We start from the raw sequence: 23,193 nt of genomic DNA, 5'->3' as shown, positions 1-23,193 counted from the left end.
ATTAATCTCTTTTTCTAAAGATACCAAGTGTTGTATAAAAACTTTATCATTTGGAAAAACTACTGTTTAAGCTCATAGTATCGTTTAGCCAAGTAAACGCTTCTTTCGTATTTGTCTCTTCTTAGACAGATAACGTTTAGCTTGTTTCAAGCTTTCTTTTATATTTTAATATTGTGTTTTTTAGTTTGTTTTGTCAAGGACATCGTCTTGACCTATTTTGTTTTCGAGAGTTAAGTTGAATACATTTTTCAAGTATGATAAGCATGAAGCGTTTAACTCTAACTCTCTTAAACGCTTTAGGCACAATATCGTTTAATCACTACAAAAATTTAGATTTTTATCGGGGGTTATTTTTTTCGTTTATGGCAGTTTTAACCCCCGGAAAGTATGTTACCCAGGGTTAGGAAAACCCCTGGAAAAAGCTGTGAAAACCACTAGGAAAAGCTACGTCACTATTAACGAAGTTTTGCTAGAACCACCAAAATTAGTGAGGATTTTGCTGAAACCGCCAGAATTAACAAGGGTTTTGCTGAAACCGCCGAAATTAATGAGATTTTACTAAAACCGCCAAAATTAGCGGGAGTTTTGCTGAAACCGCCAAAATTAGCAAGGTTTTACTGAAACCACCACCGCCAGAATTAGCGAGATTTTGCTGAAACAACTGGAAATGTGTACAAATTTTCTTTTTTTAGTTTTTTATTATAATAAAATGAGATTATAATAAAATTAGTTTTATTAACCAAACAGACAATAAAATAATATAAAATAAAACTGAATATTATATATAAAATAAACTACATTGTTCATCATATTAATATGTTTATACAACTAATTATTCATATATTAAAAATAAAGATGTTCAATTCTAAATTAACATACTAAAACTATGTTCGTTACATTACTAAAAAAAGAAACTAATAAACAATGTCTAATTTTGTTTGAGCTCCGCTGGCTGTCCATGAAAATCAAATTTTGCAACTTTTCCTTGTACATCTTTTGGTATAGCAAATCCCTGAAATCAAAGACTATATTATAATCAAAACACATTAACCAAAAATAAACCAAAATTAATTAAAGGACTCTACCAAGCAATGCATGTTCAACATGAAAAACTAATGTTCGATATGTCAGATTCAGTATCATTTGCCCAAAGTTCCATCCACCATAAACATCTAATAAAGGCCATTCATTGTTGAACTTTTATCCCTAGGGCAATATTCCCTCGACAATTTAAAGCTCACTGAGCCCATTTTATTAGGTAATTGCATTTGCACCAAGAGCCAAGACTACCCTCTCCCCAAAAGATCTCATCGATATAGCCATTCAACGTTTAACAATAAGAAGCTGAAAATGCATGTGCCAGTATCAGGTTTGCACTTTAGTTATGTGGCAACAACTGCACACCCGATAAAGCCAAGTCCAGAATCACTAAACACAAGGAAGACAACAATACATTTTACATCACCCCCGAGCCAACCTCCAAATTTAATTTCTAACAAAAATTGGACGGTTTCACTAGCTGGACAGTGATTACATCCTTTGTTCTATATGCCATATACCAATAATACAAAAGGCTTAAAAATTGGTGGGGGTCTAAAGGCAATTTATCTTACTTAAAGGACACTGTATACATCAAAGTGAACATATTATTTTAAAAACAAAACAATGGAAATGCAATTAATATACCTGCTCATGTGCATATCTAAAATAATCAATCTTCAAAGGCCGAATGTCGGAGCTGCCACACAATCCAGGTAAAGGTTTGTTCTCAGGTACTACTAAGCTTTTCTCCTGAAAGACATTTCATGTCAAACTGAGGAAAGAGATCACCAATCCGTGGACTATTATGCCAGCACATTATGATGTATTGGATTATATTTAGCACTAAACAAATATTTCAGTATGAGAGAAAGCTAGGTAGATAGTTTTTTGCTGTGTCACTGACCTTCTTTTCTTTCGCTAAGATCTCTCGTATTGGGCAGTGAACTGCTGTGCACAAAGATTCTGCAATCAAAAGATAACAGTGAGAATACTTTCTGCAGAATTGAATGTTCCCTTCTCTAGAAACCAAGAAGGAAATGAAAATATATAGAAATACAACCTTTAGATCACTCCCAGAATATCCATCAGTGCTTCAAAATCAACATCAGGTGCCAAATCTTCTTTCGCTAAAATGACTCTGAGAATTTTTTTCTCAGTTTAGAGCATCCGACAAATTAACCATCAATAATTCAACAATCACGGCAAATCTCTGAGAATTCAACAAGCTCTCACATAACATACCGGTAGAAACTTAGAGGATTTCTTCATCACGGCAAGAGTGTTGCCAAGGCAACCTGAACGATGAAGAATAATAACGTTCAATAATCATTCAGTAGTTGAAGCAAAATCCAGATGAGTCTAGAAACACATTTTAAATCTAAGAATATCACATTTATGGTGAAATAAACCTATAAGTAGGCCCTAACTGTGAGAGTACTTTTGTCCTAGTAAGATAATATTAAACATTTCAGAATGACAAATGAAACATGCAACTGATTCCAATTCATATGTAAATTCCAGTATTAATTTTCTTGTGATGAATGTGAAAGAGGTCATACTAAATAAGACAATCACAATCACAATCACTGTGAATTTCGATAGTAAACAAGATCTATAGATAACATTGTTGACTAAGCATATCTGACAACATCTGACTAAAAACATAATATAAAAGCTATTGATGCATAAATAGAGACATGAAAATAATATATGCAAGAGAAGCACTAGAGTTTGATCAATCAATGCATAGTCATTAAGTATATAATTTAATATATGATCTTAAATTTAAATACTGTTAAAGTGATACCCATTTGGCACTATTGAATCAACCAATTATAAGGTACGCATATTGTTACTATTCCTGGTAAATAGAAGATTGTTCAACTATGCTTCCAGTTTCCCAACTAGCAGGGCAAGACACTTTCATATATACATTCATCCAGGTAAATTGAAGTCAAAGTAAATGATCAAAATTAACTATATTATATTTTAGACCAAGAAAATAAGTCAATTGCTGCGTTTTCATCACCTGACATTATTTCTTGATGTAAAACTTCATGTGGTCACGACCAACAGAACTTTATTAAAAGAGGTGTAGAAAATATTCTGAAAATACGTCATGTTATAAACATAACATAGAAATATATCTATACAATAAGACAATCATGTATCATTGTGAACCAAACGGTCACAGTATCAAGAAATTAACTATTAACATGAATTAATTTAGAATAAAATATAATTATACTGCTCAGTTCTGAAATCACAAACATACAGTTCCTCCAATAGAATTTTCCTTAAGAAACAGTGAAAAATAACTTTTTTGTCTTCATATATATTTTTCTGTACAAAATATATTGAAACAATAAACAAATTGAAAACAATATAATAAATTAATAACTATAAGTGAAATACAATTTGTTATAGAGCAATTAGAGGGATGAATAAGATGGTTATAGAGCCTAATGACAGATAAAATAACACGCTTGTTTTCTATACCTGAGATCAAACCCAATTCATGTCTTTACCAATGAAGCTAGCTGCCACTATATTAAAAGACCATTGACAGCATATGATGCAGGTATCAGGTTCAGAAACATATGTTGGATCCATCACATTCAAGAAACTAAAACTATAGTCTTGAAATATAAAGACTAAAGTTGACTTTATAAGATTAAAAAATGTAATTCAATTTTCATGTTTCTAATAATTTATTAAAGTACAAGACAGTTGATATAGAATGAGATATAAAACAGAACTTGAAATACAAAATATATGTGACCTCAAAAAGCTGGTTTACAATTGGCAAAGGAAATAATTCTTGTACTTATTCCAGGTCTAATAGGAAATTAAATAGGTAGAAAGTGTTGGGAGAAAACTTTAAAGGCTAGAAGGAAGTGTTTAATATTGGGAGAGGTTGGAAGATTTTGAGAGAAGAGGAAAGGCTTGTATTGAGTGCTTCTAAACTTTTTTTTGGCTTGTTATCAAATGATACAACCATCCCCTATTTATACTAATGGCACCTCCTTAACCAATGGTTAGGATCTTGCCACCTCAACATTCATCTAAGGGCTATAATTTATTCTCTAGAACTTTCTAAAACATTCCTATAATTCTAAACTTATCTAGAGACATCTTATGGATAAGCATCTCAAGATATTTTTCTAGAACATTCTAGAATCCTTCTAGATAGGATTTTCTAGAATGCTATTTGGGCCTTTGCTAATTTTGGGCTTTTATCTTTTAGGCCCAACATACAAAATCAATTTATATTCCAACACCCCCTCTTAAACTTGATTTTGTACTCCAAGCAAACTTCTCAACTTCATAAAGACTTCTTTCTTCAGCGGTTTGGTGAAGATGTCTGCTACCTGATCATGTGTCTTCACATATTCCATTTGCACATCCTTGTTGCTGATGCATTCTCTAATGTAATGGTAACGGGTGTGGATGTGCTTACTTCGATCATGGAAGACTGGGTTTTTTGCTAATGCTATTGCCGACTTGTTGTCCACGAAAATCTTTGTTGCCTCCACTTGTGGCAATCTTAACTCCTTTAATAGGTTGCGTAGCCAAACAGCATGACAAACACATGAAGTTGCAGCTACATACTCTGCTTCACATGTAGACAAAGTGACAATAGGCTGCTTCTTGGACATCCAAGTAAAGGCTGTGTCTCCCATGTAGAACACAAATCCACTTGTGCTCTTTCGGTCATCCATATCTCCACTCCAATCACTATCGCTATATCCAACAAGCTTGTAATCGTTAGAAATGGAGTAGTATAGGCCATAGCTTGTCGTACCTTGGATATATCGAAGAATCCTTTTCGCAGACTTGAAGTGAGTAGTTGTTGGAGCTTCCATGTACCGACTCACGACTCCAACGGCATAGAGAATGTCTGGTCTTGTACAAGTTAAATAGCGCAAACTTCCAACAAGACTTTTATAGAGGGTTGGATCTACCTTTTCTCCCTCTTCATCCTTACTCAACTTGATGCCGCATTCCATAGGAGTACCAACTGGATTAGCATCATCCATCTTGAACTTCTTGAGGAGGTCTTTGGCATAGCTTTCTTGAGTAATAAAAATTCCTTCGTTTCCTTGTTTTACTTCAATTCCGAGATAATATGCCATAAGCCCCATGTCGGTCATTTCAAATTCCATTGTCATATCCTTCTTGAATTCCTCAAACATGCTTGGATTGTTCCCTGTAAAAATCAAGTCATCGACATACAAGCATACAATCAAAATATCTTTACCTTGAGCTTTGATATAGAGTGCATGCTCATATGGACATTTGATGAAATTCGCATCTTTGAAGTACTTGTCAATCCGAACATTCCAAGCTCTCGGGGCTTGTTTCAACCCATAAAGAGCCTTCTTTAATTTCAAGACTTTATCTTCTTCACCTTTGACTTCATATCCTTGTGGCTGCTCAATGTAGACTTCTTCTTCAAGAACTCCATTTAAGAAGGCGGATTTAACATCCATTTGATGTATCTTCCAATTGTTTTGAGCTGCTAATGATATAATAAGTCTTACAGTTTCTAGTCGAGCAACTGGAGCAAATACCTCGTCATAGTCGATGCCAGCCCTTTGACTATAGCCCTTCGCCACCAATCTCGCTTTGTATCTCTGAACTTCTCCTTTGGAGTCTTTCTTTGCTTTGTAGACCCACTTGACACCAATTGCTTTGTGCCCTTTTGGAAGAGAGGCTAGCTCCCAAGTATCATTCTTCTTTATTGCCTCGATCTCTTCATCCATTGCATTTCTCCAACTCTTCTTTTCAATTGCTTCTTGGAAGTTCATGGGCTCACAGTCTGCAAATAGACAAAATAAGGTAACATTGTCTAGATTTTCAGTTACCTCATAAATTTCTTGGAGACTTCGGAAATCTTCTCAAAAGTATCTTCATCTAATCCTTGATAAATTAGACAGAGAGCTTTCTTGTCTCTCTTCCTTGAGTCTCTCAAGTTATCCTTTTGAGCTTGAGAAAGACTCTCCAGATTCTCTGGCTCAATGTGGCCCTTCTCGACCACCTCCCAGACATCATGTGCACCAAGGAGAGCTATCATCCTTAAGCTCCAATTGTCATAGTTGCTCTTGGTGAGCAATGGGACTTGAAAGGGAACTCCAGTATTTGCCATTTCTATGAAGATCTTATTGCTCTTGATACCACTTTGTTGGGAGAAAACTTTAAAGGCTAGAAGGAAGTGTTTAATATTGGGAGAGGTTGGAAGATTTTGAGAGAAGAGGAAAGGCTTGTATTGAGTGCTTCTAAACTTTTTTTTGGCTTGTTATCAAATGATACAACCATCCCCTATTTATACTAATGGCACCTCCTTAACCAATGGTTAGGATCTTGCCACCTCAACATTCATCTAAGGGCTATAATTTATTCTCTAGAACTTTCTAAAACATTCCTATAATTCTAAACTTATCTAGAGACATCTTATGGATAAGCATCTCAAGATATTTTTCTAGAACATTCTAGAATCCTTCTAGATAGGATTTTCTAGAATGCTATTTGGGCCTTTGCTAATTTTGGGCTTTTATCTTTTAGGCCCAACATACAAAATCAATTTATATTCCAACAGAAAGGACATGAAAAGTGGATGCATATATAAATGGTGTTGGTGTTGGAAGTAGGGGAGAATTGAAGAAAATTAACAAGAGTGGTTGAAGAAAATTAATAAGATAAGTATGAAATCCATATTGTAGATAATATTGTAGATAATTAATTGACTTAAAAGAAGATTCGAGCAATATAAAACCTGGGGATATTTTTGGATTGCTCATTTTTTTTCATTTATTTTACTCTCTGGGAAGAGTAATGAACCAGGTTGGAAATCAAAGACTAAAGAAAGGACTTTATGAAGAAGCAAAAATTCAAATGTTTTGCTTGCAGATGATGCTAACCTTATCTAGTAGTACAATGCATTTCAAGCCAAGGAATTGGTTGAAGAAACATATAGGTTAACCAAATAGCATGAAAGAAAGAAATAAGCAGATAAGAGTATAAGATGGTGAAAGAAAGACATAATACTTGTTTTGTCTGAAGATAAAACAAGATAATAGAAAATCGTGCACCACTCAATCAAGTAAGAACTGTGAAGAGGCCTAACGAAGTAAAACCAAATTTTACCTGTGAAAATAAGTCGACCAACCAAGTCAAAAGATTTTCCTCACCATCTACTCATCATACCTATGTTTATTTAGTGTTGCTTTGGGGACAATGTTTATCTGTAAATCATAATGAAAAACTAAAATAAAATGAAAAAATCATTGTTAATAATTCTCCAAAAATTAATCTCTAAAAAATAAACACCTTTAACAGGGATTTCTTTTGGAACCAAGGTCGTTGGTTTTACTCCAACAGACTCATGAGCCACACCTTTATCAATAGCAGGGTTACAATCCGACGCCTCAACGAACAAGAAGACACCTCGATGCCTTGCTCAGCCCACAAATGCAGCCTCGACGCCTCGTTCCCAAGCAGGGGAAGACCCTCGCTCAGTCCACAAATTACACAAAGAAAATTACTATCAAGATGTGAATGCCATACTGTAAGAAAAACCTACTTTAAGAAAATTACATGAAGAAAATTACCTGATAACGAAGCCAATAAGACAATAAGATGGCGCGAGGAAGGGGTTTGGGGAAAATGAAGGCAGCAGAGAGAGGAGAGAGCGATTTAGGGTTTGGGAGAAAAATGAAGACAGAAGGAAACAAAATAAAATGAAGACGAGAGGGAGGAACTACGTTTTTGGGAAACTTATTCTGAAAATAAATAAATAAAAGTTTAAATTTTAAGGCAGTTACTTTTATAAACCGTCGGACAATATTTTTTTTTAAAAAAAGGAAAATTGTTACGGACGGTTTATGACCTAAACCGCCGAAATTTATTCGGGATTTATAAAATTACCAAAAATAAAATATATTATTTTTGTAATGAATCTTGTGTCTGAGTGTTTTGAGTTAGATGTTTTTCTGATTACTAAGAATCTAGGTGTTTTTCTAAGGTTTTATGTTGGAGATTCAGGTCGTAGATAGTGTGTTTTCATTCTAAGTTGTTTTCATGTTATTTTATTCTTTTATTTTGATTGCTCACAAACATGTATAAATGTATATTTTTTTACTTCACTGCTATGATATATTTTTACGTACTTTTACCATTCCAACAACCTTTCACTTCCTATTACAATTACCACTTTTTATTTCAGCATCTATTTTCTATTCAACCAACTAAAACTATTTTATGATATAATAATTAAAACCATTTTCTATTACAATAACCAAAAAGTGAAATCATTAAAGTTTATTCATTGCACTTTATTTAGAATATCTAACATTGTTTCTCTTGAATTAAGTTTTTTATCATTTCTAATATTTTTTTGAACTTATAAAATAATTCATCTTTCACTGAGTTTATAAAAATATGATTACTTATAAAAAAAATTATTAATGCTAAATATTTTTATTAGTTTATTATAATTGTCAAAAATTAATATATATATATATATATATATATGTATATATATATAATTCTCTTTTGAAGTCGATTTTAACTGTAATTTCGTCAAATTAGTTGAAATCAAGATATTATTGACTAGGACATTTTTTTAATTAAAATTGATTATAATTGTTTCTTTATGATAATATATGTGGAAGGAATTTTTAGTTGTTATTATCAATTCAAAAAAATTAATAATAACAAAAAAAAAACTCCAACAACATTGTAAAAATAACTTTTATCAATAATGTTACCTAAGACATTGTGATTGATAACCGAAAGCAATTGCACTAATGTCTATAAAGAAAACGCTTTTGTTATAATTTGATTGAACTTTTTTTCAAAAAACTGTGACAAAAAAAAAGTAACATCACATAAACATGATTGAAAAAAGATTACTAATAACCATATCACTATTAAGTTTTTTAATTTAATAAAAATTAAAATACTTTATCTATGTGAGAAAATTAAATTTAACAAATTTAATTTATTATATTAAAAAAAATAAAATAACATCAATTCAAATTTTAATGAATTTAAATAAGTTGATGAAATTTCCTATCAAATCAAAGGAGGGTAACGGTTGAAGGAATGAGAAATTGTCCATTGAGTTTGCATAAGAAATTCTCTAATAATGACATATATTGTAGCAATCAGACTCAACAAAAACATAAGAAAGTAACCTCTTCAAAGAAGTATATCTTCTCACATTGTCCAAATAAAATGCATACACAACCAAACCAATATATAGGATCTCACACAGACAAGCCAAGAGTTTAGAGAAATTACATGTTTCCAACAAAATATGTTGGCCTTACAAACACATATAGCCATAACTAGATGACATCAACTAACTTAGACAAAACACCACAAGGGAGTGTCTTATTAACATCCGCTAATATCATACTATCAAATCACAATTCAAACATGTTGATATGCACCAAGCTCCTTACCCCTAGCTTGAGATATTGATCTAGGGTCACTTTCTAAGTATCATACAGATCAACGAAGGGGTCTTTCACATATTCTTATCTGAAAAATAGTTAGCACACATAATCAATAAAAGAAAAATAGTGATGAATAAATTCTCAAGAATAGAGTTCTCCAACTGTAATAACTGTAATGTAATATCCTTCCCTTTGAAAACATAAAGGAAATCATTCACAGAAAAATGAATCATAAGAGAAGGTTTCATCACACAAACACAATTTCATGGCATCTTATTATGACAATTTGTAGTAAACTTGTAAAATTTATAATGTCGCACATAGACAATTTCTTCCATTTGAATTCGAATTAAGGATTCTCATTCATCTGTGAAATTCAATAAATCATTAAACTCGGATCAATCAATATTCTTGTTAAAATGATAAGAATATAGGGACTAACACAACTGAAAAGCTTTTCAATTGGTAAAAATGTACAGAGTCATCATCCAAGACTTAATATTTATTAATATTTTGATACAATTATTGTTTACTTTTATTCTATATACCAATATATGTATATGAAAAATTCTTTTAGAAGTACTAGTATGACGTACTTGGTTATTAAACTTTCATAAAAGATTTTATATCTCATAAAGCCAAATGATTTTGTACACAAAAGTGATGAGTACGTAATATCATACAACTGTATAAGATAAGATGTACATGAAAACAAAGTTCAATCTCCATCTCAAAAAAGATAAAGAAGAAAACAAAGCCATAAAGATGTAGCATTTTGAATAATGTATCGGAAAGTACCTACCTTCAGTTGAACTTTTCTCAAATAACCATGTGAGAATCTTGAAAGGGACATAAGAAATCCATCGCATTATTGGGTTGCTTGATGCTGAGGGCAACCAGAGAAGAATGTATAGAAATAAAAGTAGAAGAATGAAGATCACACACAAAATCATAATAGTAGTGGCCAACCAACTGAGATCGCTTATAACAAGGTGGACACCAGCCAAGAATGCCACTGATAAGGTTGCAAGAGTGACTCCTAAAAGGGGTGTTGCCACATTAAGGGCAAAAAGAGCCAAAGTTACATCTCCTAATTGAGCCCAAATGAGTGTAATAGTGACACTAATACCACCGTACATGGATGTTGTGATGCAGAAAATAAATGGTTTAAACCACATGTGATGTAGCATAACAGCCATGCCTTCTTTTGGAGTAGAACTGTTAATTCCACCAGGCAAAGTAAAACCCGCAGCAAATGCTACTGTAGTTATAAGGGTCGAAACCACCATAAGAGTGTTGATTCTGTCTTTATAAAATTTTGTGTTTTTGGGTTCTGGCTTGCAGGGGGAAGGGATCTCGACAGAGTGTAACCCTCTTTTAGCTCTTTGTACGCCAGCAGATTTTAGTAGACACCATGTTAGCCGCTACAAATAAAAGTTGTGTTACAAATTTAAGATTCTAATAATAAAAAAATAAATAGTCCAATAATGTCGTAGGAAAGCTATGATGATGATGATAATTTTTTCTTCAGATAATCTAAACGATTAATGTGGACGAAATAAACCACCTTGCTATATTATGTGAGAGCTAATGAAAAATAAAACAAAAATAGTTCCCTGAACATAATCATTCGAGATGCATTTTGATCGATTAAGAACCCTGTTGAACATATATTATCATAGCAATCACTATAAACTAAAAAGACATTTAAATCTTGAAATTTTAAGTAAACACAATACTTTATATATACTTGCCTGTGGGAAGGGCGGATTATCTTCTTGTTTAAATTGCTCAAAAGCATCGAAAGCTGTTTGGTTGTTGTTGTTAAGCCAATGAAGATCAACCCTTTTGTCCCATGTCAAGACTTGCACAACTTTTGGATGACAATATGAGGCAGCCAAATGCAAGGGAGTGTTTCCATCATAATCCTTGCCATTTATCATACCTTTAACTTCATCTTTTGCATTTTGCAACAAGTACGTTATCACATTAGATTGACCCATTATAGCTGCAATGTGAACAATATTTCGACCTTTCTCATCAACTATTTCTTTGGGATTTGGACAAATTTCTAGCAATTTCTTTACTACTTTAGTATGTCCACATGCAGAAGCCAAATGAAGAGGAAACAATCCATCGTTGTCTCTTTCCATATGACATGTAACACAACTTTTAAGTAACAACTGAACACCATGTAGGTAACCTATAGAAGCCGCATGGTGAAGAGCATTTCTTCCTTTGTGATCCTTAACATGAATCCAATCTTTCTTTTTGTTTACTATTTCTTGTAGAATATCTAACATGAATAACCAATTATAAGCACAATCTTCCAAAACAATATTGAATACATGAATTATTTAGAGAAGAAATATTAGAAAAACCATTTCAAATAAAAATATGGATGGCAAAACAAATTAACCAATTACATTATATTTTATTCTCAATTCACCACATCTAATAGTTTCCTAAAGAAAATCTCTTAAATTTTTAAAAAAATTGAATATTGAACCGAGAAAATAGCATAACTTATAATGGATACAAAGTGTTTCTCTATTTTCTTTCACTAATTTTAAAATTATATAGTGAAGATTCTTTTTACATTCACTAAATTTATTAACTATAAAAATGTTAAATTTTACCCGGAATTATTTTTTATGTTACTGGCGTTTTTAATCTTTGATAAATATATTTTTCACTGTTACAAAAGCCATAAAAAAAACATCGGTAAATAATTACCAACGATAATTGTTTAACTATTACTAGTTACGGAAGTTTTCAGAAGAGTTGTTAGAATCTTTTAAAACTGTCTATACTTGTGAGAATTTTTAAAATAGTTGATACTTAATTATTCAATGGTTGTTACTGATTTAGTTGTTTCCTATTTTTCAATCAGGTCGTTAGTAGTGATTGTTAGAATCACAAGATGTGATCTTTTAGTTAGTTATTTCTAAATGTATTTAAATTAAGTTGCATTTAATAAGAAAATACACTTCCAGCACTAGTACAAAATGTGTTTTTAAATTTGCATATTAGATCTCTGTTTACATCAAACCGCTGCCTATTCAGACGCGGTGGCAGTTTCGTAATTAAAGAGACCTTATAGGCCTCGGTTCAAAGAAGACCGGTGCAGAACAGCTCTACTACTTCGGTTTCAAAGGCAACCGGTGCCTAAACATGGTCAGAAAAAATAATACTGCTTCGGTTGCACGCAGAACCGAAGCATAAAGATCTGCAACTCATCAAATCAGTCAAATCAATATCAATAGGCACCGGTTAAATTAAAGAACTAAGGCCGTATAGGCCCAGATCCTCTGTGGTATTACCAAGTGGGCCTAGACCTAATTAAGGGTGAAGCTTCTTTCCCTTAACGCACACCGCACCAGATCCCTTTCTTTCCCTTGCACCAGATCCCTCAGATCCTCCTCTTTCTCTTCAACGCGCCCCAGCAGCCACGCTTCTTCCCTTTCTCTTCTTCCCTTGAACGTGGACGAGCAGAGTGTTGTGATGGAGGTGAGTGGCCAGCGAAGACGTGGAGAGACGCGGCGAGGTCGCGTCTGATAGCGGCGAGGCGAGGCGCGGCGATGCGAGGTGCGGCGAGACGAGGCGCGACGATGCGAGGCACGGCGAGGCGCGACGATGCGAGGCACGGCGAGGCGCGACGATGCGAGGCACGGCGAGGCGCGACGATGCGAGGCGCGGCGCGGCGAGGAAGGCGGTGGCGTGTTGCGAGGAAGGCGGCAGCGGAGTGAATCGATTTGGCATTTTAGGGTTTCTGAAATTTCATTTTCAGATTTGGGATTTTGTTCTTGTTTTTGCAATTTAGGGTTTCAGTTATTCATCTAATTTTGGGGTTCCAGTTGTGTTATCTGAGTTTGTTGAGTTTGTGAAATAGTGTGGTGGTTATCTCCTCTGATTATTCATTTTGTTATCTGAGTTCTTGTTCATTTTTAACGTTTTTCAGTTTGTTTTTCAGTTCATTTTTCAGTTCGTTTTTCAGTTTGGGATTTGAAATTAAAGTTTGAAATTGAAATCTGAAATTGAAATCAGAAACGAAACAGGCTAAAGAAAAAAAATATACTACTACCTCGGTTTAGGTTCTAACCGAGGCTGTAGAGACAAACAAAATGACACGGTTTAGAACCGAGGCAAAAAGGCTATCACCTTTTGCCTCGTCTGAATATGCCTCGGTTCAAAAACCGAAGCCTGTGAGTGAAATTAACCGGTGTCATATCCTCTTCCTGCACTAGTGCAGCCAGCCAATATTCATTTGTTTTTATTCTCTAAAAACAAACAATTGGTATCTAGAGCCCTTTATTCTTAAGGGACCTCTAGAATGGAAGGAGAGTCAACTTCCTTTCCAATAGCACTTCCCATCTTTAATGGGGAAGACTACGATATATAGGCTGTAAAAATGTAATCCTATCTAGAGGAACTAGATTTATAGGAAGTTGTGGAAGAGGATTACTCTTTTCAACCACTGCCAGAGAATCCTACTACGGCTCAAATCAAAAATCACAAGGCAAAAAAAAAAAAGAAGGTAAAGGCAAAGTTGTCCTTGTTTTCTAGTGTTACATCTTCACCAGAATTATGACTCTTAAATCACCAAAAAAAAATTGGATTTTTTGAAGCAAGAATATGAAGGAAATGACAAAATAAGAAGCATGCAAGTGTTGAACCTAAGGAGGGAATTTGAGTTGTAAAGGAGGAAAGAGTCAAGCAGCAAGACACGATACAATTAGGCAACTACTTGCCATTATAGCACAAAAGGGGTGGCAAGTGTTTCATATGGATGTTAAGTCACCTTTCCTTAATGGATTTTTGCAGGAGGAGATTTATGTTGAACAACTAGATGGTTTTGTTATCAAAGATCACGAAAATAAAGTCTGCTTGTTGAAAAAGGCTTTATATGGTTTAAAGCAAGCCCCCAAGAGTGTGGTACAGTAGAATTAATGATCATTTACTACACCTGGGCTTTCAAAAGAGTGTATCCGAAACTACACTTTATGTCAAACATGATGGTGTTGATACTTTAATTATTGGGTTAAATATGTTTTTAGTCCCTCAACTATCATGCGATTTTAGATTTAGTCCCTCTTTCAAACTTTGATACAATTTCATCCTTATCCTTAAGAAAACTGTAATATTTCGTCCTACAAAACCAACGCCGTTAAATTTTCAGTGAACTGGCTAACGGTATGCTACATTTCATGCCACGTTAGAAATTGAAAATATGAAATTTGAGTGAAAATGCTTTGGACTTTTTGTCTTCATCGTTACCATGGATCATTCTCCCTTTGTGCGTCGCATATGGCCCTCCTCCCTCTCTTTGCCTCGGCCTCCACTCTCGAAATCACCACCTCTGCACCAACATTCCACCTCGACTTCGCCGCCCTTCGTCATTGTTGAGACTTTGGCAAGTGTACCAAATCGTTCAAGTAATAAAACCGGTAAGACCGGATATCGTTTCCCAAGAGACTCGTGTCCTAGACACTCGTATAATCTCTAACTAATTTAGACTAAAGAATGATTCCATGTTTTTGGGATTTTCATGCAATTAAATTAAAGATAAAACAAAAAGGGTAAAAGTGATCTTTGATTATGCAAACACTTTGAAATGGAAAGATTAGAAATGATATGGAATGATATTGTTGGGGGTTGATTTCACCTACTTCACTCTTATGTATAGAAAATCACTTCGTCTTCATTAATTAGCCAATGTCAATCTTCTAATTTACTCAAACCCAATCCCTTGGTAGAAAGAGCCTAGACTTACTTCTTAAACACCAATCCCTTGGAAAACCTAACAAGTTCATCCGCTTTAAGAATTGAGATTCAAGACAACCAAAGGTCCTAGTTCTATCCCTAGATACAATTTCCTTTAGGTGTTTAATCCAGTTCTAGATTCACCCAATATTTCCCAATATCAAGCAAACCCTAAGATCAAGATATGGTTGAATTACTCATACAAGCTTTAAGTAGAGGAATTAAACACTAACAATTAATGAAAGAGGCATATAATCATTCAAAACAACTGTAATTACATAAGAGATCCGTGGTTACATCAATCCCCAATAAGAATGAAACTAGCTCTCCATGAATGGAGAGCTTGAGCTTACAACAATGGTGGAAATGGAAGAAGGAGGAGGACCCAAGGATGAAGAAGGGTTGTTCCCACAGCTCCTAGCTCGCCTCTGGACGCTCCAATTGAGAGAAACCGTGTCTGGGATGCCAAAGATATCAAAGCCCTTCTAATTTGGGGTTAAATAAACCCAATCTGCCAAATCAGCAGCAGGCGCGCTTGAGACCGCGCTCCAGCGCGCGAAAACAGGAAAAAAGGCGCTCCAGCGCCCTTTTGTAGGGGGCGCTCCAGCTAGCTCCAGTCCTGGTGCAGAGCCCGCTCCAACGCCCATGGAAAAAGGGCGCTCCAGCTAACTTTTTTCCAGATTCTGGTTCTTCATATTTTTGCTGTTTTTGCTGTTTTCTTGTTTTCTCTGGTTCCAGCACTCTTCATTTGATGCAGAGACTTCTTCCAACTAATTAACTTGTATAAATAAAGGGGTTAATGATCAATTTATCTAATTAAAGCTTAAGATGAAACCACTTCTTAAACTAAATGAAAACTAGGATTTACAAGGTAAAAAGGATGAGAAAGAGTTGATATTTTCTCTAATTCAATACTGAATTCATAGCAAAATATGCCACTATCAGTCATCGTCTATCCAGAAAGCCTCTCATCCATCCTCTTCCTCTCCGTCTACAACGGCACATTGGGTCGTTCCTTAGTGCGCCAACCTATTGCTCGGGTTCATCTCACTTTTAATCTCTCCACTACCCTCTCGCACTCCAATATCTTCAACAACTTCACCTCATCGTTCGGTTCGAACTGAATCCCTATTTCATCTTTGAATTATGTAGATGAAACCAACCCTAATATGAGTTTCCATTGAAAAATAGGAGTCTTTGAATTGATGCATGCTTTCAAGAAAGTTGAATCCCTGAACTTTTCTTAATTTGCGATATTTGAGTTTGTCTTGTGATTCTAAAACAAGCTTAAATAACCTTATTTGTCAAATGCCGAAATTGCAAATTTTGAGATCGCAAGATTCCTATCTCAAGGGTCAGCAACAGAGCATATCTCTTTACTGCTTACTTAAAATGGATAATTCAAGAGGGCGCTTTTTCAATTTACTGGAGATGCTCACTTGGGTTCTTTTTTAGCATGTTCAGAGTTGGATTGAATCCAAGTCTTGAATGCTATGAGCTTATACACATACGAGAAAATTGGACACCCAATTAGTTATTTTATGGGCAATCAACTGCTTCAACATTCTTTGATTTCAACAAAACTCTATGATGCATGTGTTTATTTAAGAGGAGTGGAAGGGGGAATTTTCTGCTAATTCAACACTTAACTTGGTGATTGATGCATTTTCCGGTTGTCTCAAAGTGACCCATTATATTTCGAACTTGGAACGATTAATAGAGAAGTGCTCGCTTGATATTTTCACCTACAATTTGTTGTTGAAAGAATTATCCAAGAGTGATATGGACAAAGCTCGTTTGTTGTTTGGTCGGATATGTCAAAAGGGTTATGAACCTATGTTTGGACATATCATATCATGGTACGTGGTTTCTCAAATCATGGAAGGAAAGATAAGGCTAAGCAATGGAATAAAGAAATGCTCCAACCAGGATTTTCTAGATTTGAATATAGAATCTAATATTGTGATTTTTAACCATTTATTGGAAAATGGGCTACATAGGTTTTACATTTTCTGTCAAATTGTTATTCTTAAACAATCCTTGTTTCTTTTATTTTCCCTCCCCCTTTCTCAGTTTTTCCATTTTCGGGAGCTAATAGTCTTTGTGTCCTAAATTTGGCTTTTGCAGATTGAGTTGGCACCATGTAGCTTGGAAATGCTGGAGAGCTCGCAAGGCTCTAGTCGTCTCTCACCGATGAACCTGCGATCGAGTGCCTCCGAAACCGATCTGACTGGACACTCACCAAGCTTTTAGAGTCCTCGTCTGTAATCCAGCTGCCCCTTGGACTTGCCTTCTTTGATTTCTTAACAAATGCCGAAATTTGGACTCAAAGCTTGGTGAGCTAGGATTTTGGCTGGCTATTGGGGAGTTTTTTTCATAATTAAGCTAGAAACGAGCAAATGACTTGTTGATTTCTCCACCAGTAATGTTACAGCTTGAGCTTTTCACGGATCCATGATCATTTAACTCTTTATCCACCTGACTACGGTTCTCTAATGGTCGGGTTGTCATCCACCTCAGCCTCCACTTAACCAAACATGGTGGCACACCTCCGCCAAACCCAAGGCGTCGCTGGCGACACCGCACGTCGTCAAGGTCATCGCCAGGGTCCTCCCTTTCGCGGCGACTCAACCTCTCAACCTACAGTGGCCTTTTCCTACAGTGACATCATATGTGGTACAACGTTAGCCACATCAGATTAAATTTAACTAGTTGATTTTCGAGGACTACAAATTATAGTTTCTTAAGGTGAAGGATCAAAGTGTACCAAAGTTTGAAAGAGAGACAAAATCTAAAATCACATGATAGTTAAGGGACTAAAAACATATTTAACCGTTAATTATTTCATTATATGTTGATGATCTCTTGATGGCAGGAAGCAACCTAGCACTAATTGAGGAACTCAAGCAAGAAATGAAAAAGGTCTTTGAGATGACACATCTTAGTCTTATGACTTATTTTCTGGGCATGGAGATCACTCAAAAGAAGAATGAGATTTTTATTTGCTAGAAAAAATATGCAAAGGAGATTCTAAAGAAATTTCACCTTGGTGAATGCAAACCAATGAACACTCCAATGAATAAAAAAGAGAAGAATATCAAGGAGGATGGAACTGATAAAGTTGATGAAGCTTATTTTATAAGTTTGATTGGGTGTCTAATGTATCTTACATCCAGAAGGCCTGACATCTTATTCCCAATTAGCTTGTTGTTAAGATTTATGAATTGTGCTAGTGAACTGCACTTGAAGACAATCAAGAGAGTTGTAAGATACATCAAAGGAATTGTCAATTATGGAGTTAAGTACTACAAGGTACAAAACTTTAAATTATTTGGATACCCGCTGGATATCCGCATAAAAAAATCCGCGGATTTTTTTAAATCCGTGGAATACCCGTTTTCAACCCACAAATATTTAAAAAATATATTTTGTGAATTTTTAAATAAGGTTAAAATTAAATTACAAGTTAAAGAGAAATATTTAATATATTTGCTACATATTAAAAAGACACAATATAATTTTTAAACAAGTTAAAGAAAACAAATATTGAACAACTTTTGAAAAAAAAAGATATGAGAAAGAAACACCGGATAACTGAAGTCTCAATTTAGTCACATGATTAACCTACAAATATCTATCAATGTATGAAACATAGAGATAAAGAATTTCCAAGAGAACACAAACAGGAACCTTAAACCCAAATTCCGAAAACAAACACAATTACAAAAATTTCTAAACCACGATAACCACCAGGGTCTTCAAAAATCCAATCTTCAACAATAAACTAAAATTCAAAAACACTCAAAACACTCATTCAAATCATAACCCCAAAATCGCATCACCAATCAACAGGGAAGAAATCAAGAAACAAACTCCCAAAACGCGAATCAAAACGTACAAAAGAAACCCCCAAAATTAGAAAACAAATAAAACCCTAATTTCAAATCCCAAATCGGAACAAAACCCCAATTAGAACCAAGAGAGAGAGGAAGAGGGAATGAAGCCTACTCCCTGCGCAAGCTGAAGGAAGAAGAAAAGAATCCTCCGTTAAGAGAGAATTTTCTAATCAGTTCTATGTATATGTTTGATATCTCTATTAGGGTTAGCTCAAAAGTAATGTAACTCTTTTTTTTCTTTTCGTCTTTTAAAAAAAGCTAATTGAAAGGAATCTTAAGTCATTGTTATTAAAATTTCCCCTTTTTAAGAGTAATAAAAAAATTTTAATTTTAAAAAATATTAATTAAATTTTATTATTTTTTTTCGAGTAACAGGTATCCGCGAGTTGGATAGTATAATATTCGCATCCGACTCGTTTAGAAGCGGGTATTAAAATACCCGCTACCCGCGAGTAATAAATATCTGCAGATAGTAACTATCCGTCTTGGGTTTTATCTGCTGATATCCATGGGCGTGAATTTTTTTGTCATCCCTAATTTTTATTGGGTTAGTTATTTCCTATTTTTCAACAAATTCATTAGTAATGATGGCTAGAATCACAAGATGTGATCTTTTAGTTAGTTATTTCTAAATGTATTTAACTTAAGTTGCATTTAATAAAAAATACACTTTTAACCTGTCAATATTCATCTATTTTTATTCTCTAAAAACCAAACATACTTATAAAGGTTTCCAGAATGGCGCTGTTTTCAAAATTTTGAAAATGGATGAATTTTATTATTTTATTTTAAAATAAAAATAAATTTCAATTAACCTGCGAAAGTTTTTTTTATCAGGTAAAATATTTTTCTATCTGAATCTTTAAAATTGTCTTTATTTTTTAATTAAGTATTAACTGTCTGAAATTTTCGTTATAAAAAGCTAACTACAAATGTATGTAAATATGATAATGAAGATTCTACATTTTAAGGATCATCATTTTGAACTCGTTATTCTCAATCAAAAGTATATCTTTTTAAGGATCATGAATAAGTTGATTAGTGAATTGATAATAGAAAATGTACAGTTATACAATAAAATTTACCTTTATTCTGTTTTAAGATTGCCTCAATGGGTGGTGCCAGGGCTCGTTGACTTTGTAAGAACATCGACATGTTTTCCTGTGCCATTTCAATATCCAGTATCCCTGACTGGAGTTGGACGTTATGAAAATTTTGTTCAGTGTTGACTGCTACTAGGGATGAATATTGCTCTGTAATGCAACTATCAAGTCAATAAGATATTTATATATATATATATATATATAAATAATATATATATATATATATATATATATATATATATATATATTAGATATAGATAGATAGAGAGAGATAGAGAGAGGAAAATAAATATAAGTTTAGATGATTTTTCTTTTAATAAAAATGTTATTATATAAATTTCTTTTTTATATCGGGACATAATATAATGATTATCATATAAAACTGTAAAGATCAGACAAATTATTTAACTACCTAATTTGTTTTTTAATTTATGAAAGATTATTTTTTTAGATTTTAAATAAATTGTATGTATTAAATTCACATTGTAGATTATGCTATCTCGTAAAGCTATTAGAAACGTATTTACATTTCAATATTTTACAACTTAAGAAAACTCACTCGAACAATTTTTGGAGATTCATTAAATGTGTATTAATAGTGTATAGTATGATATCTAGGCCGACCGGTTAACATCTAAGACCGATCGCTCTATCTACTGTAGCAATGCTCATCAACAACAACGCTCGTCATTCAGCTCAAACCGCGACAACGTCAGTCAGTTGTACTTACCCCGATCGCTCTATCTACTGTAGCAATGCTCATCAACAACAATGCTCGTCATTCAGCTCAAACCGGGACAGCGCCAGTCAGTTGTACTTATTGAACGGTAATCACCGTTCGGTCACCACTATAAGGGCGATCGTTTTTATTAAAGCTGGGGCGACACCGCTCGTCAGTTATACTTACTGAACGGTCATCACCGTTCGGTCACCACTATAGTCAACAAGAGCAATCGGTCCGGGCCACAATTGGGCCAGCGCTTATTATTGGACCACGTGTCCAACGAATGATAAAATAGTCAAAGATATCTGATTAAAGATCTGATAGGCGGTTTATGAGCAATCAGCCGAATGTTAAGGTAACCAACCAGATTTTAAGGTAAATCTGTTTATATTTTATTGGGCTTGTATCAGCTCAGGATCCATGAGGTAAATTATAAATACAAAGTCAGGGCCGAAATCCAGGTACGTTTTCACTGAAGCATTAGATACTCTCCCCTACTCTCCAAATATTCAAACAGTGGGAATCAAGCACTGATTGTCCCATTAAATATTCAACCAAGAGCCGAGGCTCTTCAATAACACGCCTAACTTGAGCGTCGGAGTGCCTTTTGCAGGTACATCCCCCTTTGTCAAGAAGGATCAGACAGGAGTTTGGAAGCGAGTGAGCGATTCAGACACGTCAGCAGGTTAGTCTCTCGGTCCCGCAAAATATCTACCGAGACATTTTGGCGCCCACCGTGGGGCCGAGTGTCAAACCCAATTGTGACCACGAGGAGCATGGAGGAAGAACAGAACACCAGAGATCTGATACCGCAGATGCAAGCGCAGATACAAGCACAAGCAAGAACCATACATGCACAAACGCAAGCACAACAAGAGATGCAGCGAAAGCATGCTGAGGAAATTGCAACATTGAGAGTAGAGCGAGGTCGTGCCGAACGGTCAGCTCAGCAATCAGAGTCCACTACTGATCGGGATAACAACCATTAGAATGATAATGATGGAAGTCGTAATCGGCAGTCATCTCAGCATATTGACCCGAACGGTCGGGGAAGGAGAGAATCGTCACCCCGGCAAACCGATCGGCCCTCAAGTCTACTCCCTTTTACGAGGGTCATCATGCAAACTCCAATGCCAGAGAAGAACCCTCCTGTATTGGATAAGTATGATGGCTCGACAGATCCCGACAATCACCTCAGGATTTTCACCAATGCAATGGTGTTCTACACGGACAGTGATCCGGTTATGTGCAGAGCCTTCTCCTTATCACTCAAGGACGAAGCATTAGAGTGATATAACACTCTTCCCCCAAACACAGTGGATTGCTTCGCCACTGTGGAAAACCTTTTTAGAAGGCAGTACGCCTCCAATCGTAATCAGGAAGTAACACCAGCGGAATTGGTAAATACTAAATAGGAAAAAGGAGAAACTTTGAAGGCCTTTATGAAAAGGTATATGGAAACTGCACGACGAGCTAAAGATGTAAGTCAATCTTTTATCATCACCAATTTGCCATGTCTAAAACCAGGGTATTTTGCTGAAAAATTGTATGCACGACCGCCAAAATCTATGGAGGAGCTCCAGGAACGAATAGCTGAATTCATCCGCATGGAGGATATGCGAATCTTACAAAGAAAGCGACAACAAGAAGTTGAGGCAAGTGGAGGTAGAAAGGACGATAAGCGACCATTCGGCAATAATGGTAAAACTAGGGAGTTTCCCCGATCATTTAAGTTTCATCATTATACAACCCTCAACGCACCTAGGGCAAAAGTTCTTGAAGAAGCTCTAAACGCTGAACTTCTCACACTCCAAACGAAACCATCTCCAAGAAACGCAGATGAAAGGAAGAGCTGTCATTTCCATCACAATCATGGACATACTACAGAAGAATGCATCACGCTGAAAAACGAAATAGAAAGTCTCATTCGGGCAGGACACCTCCGTAAGTATATATAGGTGTTGAGACTTCGGCAAGTGCACCGAATCGTTCAAGTAATAAAACCGGTAAGACCGGGTATCGTTTCCCAAGAGACTCGTGTCCTAGACAATCGTATAATAACTAACTAATTTAGACTAAAGAATGATTCCATGTTTTTGTGGTTTTAAAACGATTAAAGTAAAGATAATGCAAGAATGATAAAAGTTGATCTTTGATAACTTAAACGCTAGAAATGCGAGTGATTAGAAATGGTATGAAATGGT

The 23,193-nt window shown here is 34.9% G+C and overlaps 1 protein-coding gene and 1 long non-coding RNA gene across 11 annotated transcripts; both read right to left on the bottom strand.

The window, feature by feature from the left end:
* Positions 1 to 756: 756 nt before the first annotated feature.
* On the bottom strand, positions 757 to 7,806 carry LOC108332503 (uncharacterized). Of its 10 annotated transcripts, XR_001832506.2 has the most exons (8): positions 7,372 to 7,804; positions 7,189 to 7,286; positions 3,071 to 3,147; positions 2,284 to 2,336; positions 2,102 to 2,179; positions 1,946 to 2,004; positions 1,687 to 1,791; positions 757 to 1,012 (listed from the first exon to the last, which is right to left on the bottom strand). It is a non-coding gene; the product is annotated as an uncharacterized LOC108332503 (long non-coding RNA). The 10 variants fall into 10 exon arrangements; XR_008246224.1 differs by having other exon boundaries at positions 2,102 to 2,336; positions 7,438 to 7,806; XR_001832500.2 differs by having other exon boundaries at positions 2,102 to 2,336; positions 7,372 to 7,805.
* A 1,443-nt stretch (positions 7,807 to 9,249) lies between these two features.
* Positions 9,250 to 11,806, bottom strand: LOC108332619 (protein ACCELERATED CELL DEATH 6-like). The gene is made up of 3 exons (XM_017567940.2): positions 11,258 to 11,806; positions 10,306 to 10,927; positions 9,250 to 9,588 (listed from the first exon to the last, which is right to left on the bottom strand). The coding sequence occupies exons 1-3, from the start codon at positions 11,804 to 11,806 to the stop codon at positions 9,575 to 9,577; spliced, it is 1,185 nt and encodes a 394-aa protein (XP_017423429.1). The 3' UTR covers positions 9,250 to 9,574.
* Positions 11,807 to 23,193: the final 11,387 nt, after the last annotated feature.

This window comes from Vigna angularis, chromosome 11 (assembly GCF_016808095.1).
Source record: "Vigna angularis cultivar LongXiaoDou No.4 chromosome 11, ASM1680809v1, whole genome shotgun sequence".
Taxonomy (NCBI): Eukaryota; Viridiplantae; Streptophyta; class Magnoliopsida; order Fabales; family Fabaceae; genus Vigna; species Vigna angularis.
The sequence above is the reverse complement of the archived record's forward strand: the minus strand, read 5'-3'. Positions and strand labels throughout refer to the sequence as shown.

Excerpts from the sequence above, each read along its gene's own strand:
- LOC108332619 (XM_017567940.2), bottom strand. The coding sequence starts at position 11,806 with ATGTTAGATATTCTACAAGAAATAGTAAACAAAAAGAAAGATTGGATT. Across the intron at positions 10,928-11,257 it reads ATAATCCGCCCTTCCCACAG|CGGCTAACATGGTGTCTACT; the intron begins GCAAGTATATAT and ends TTTTATTTGTAG.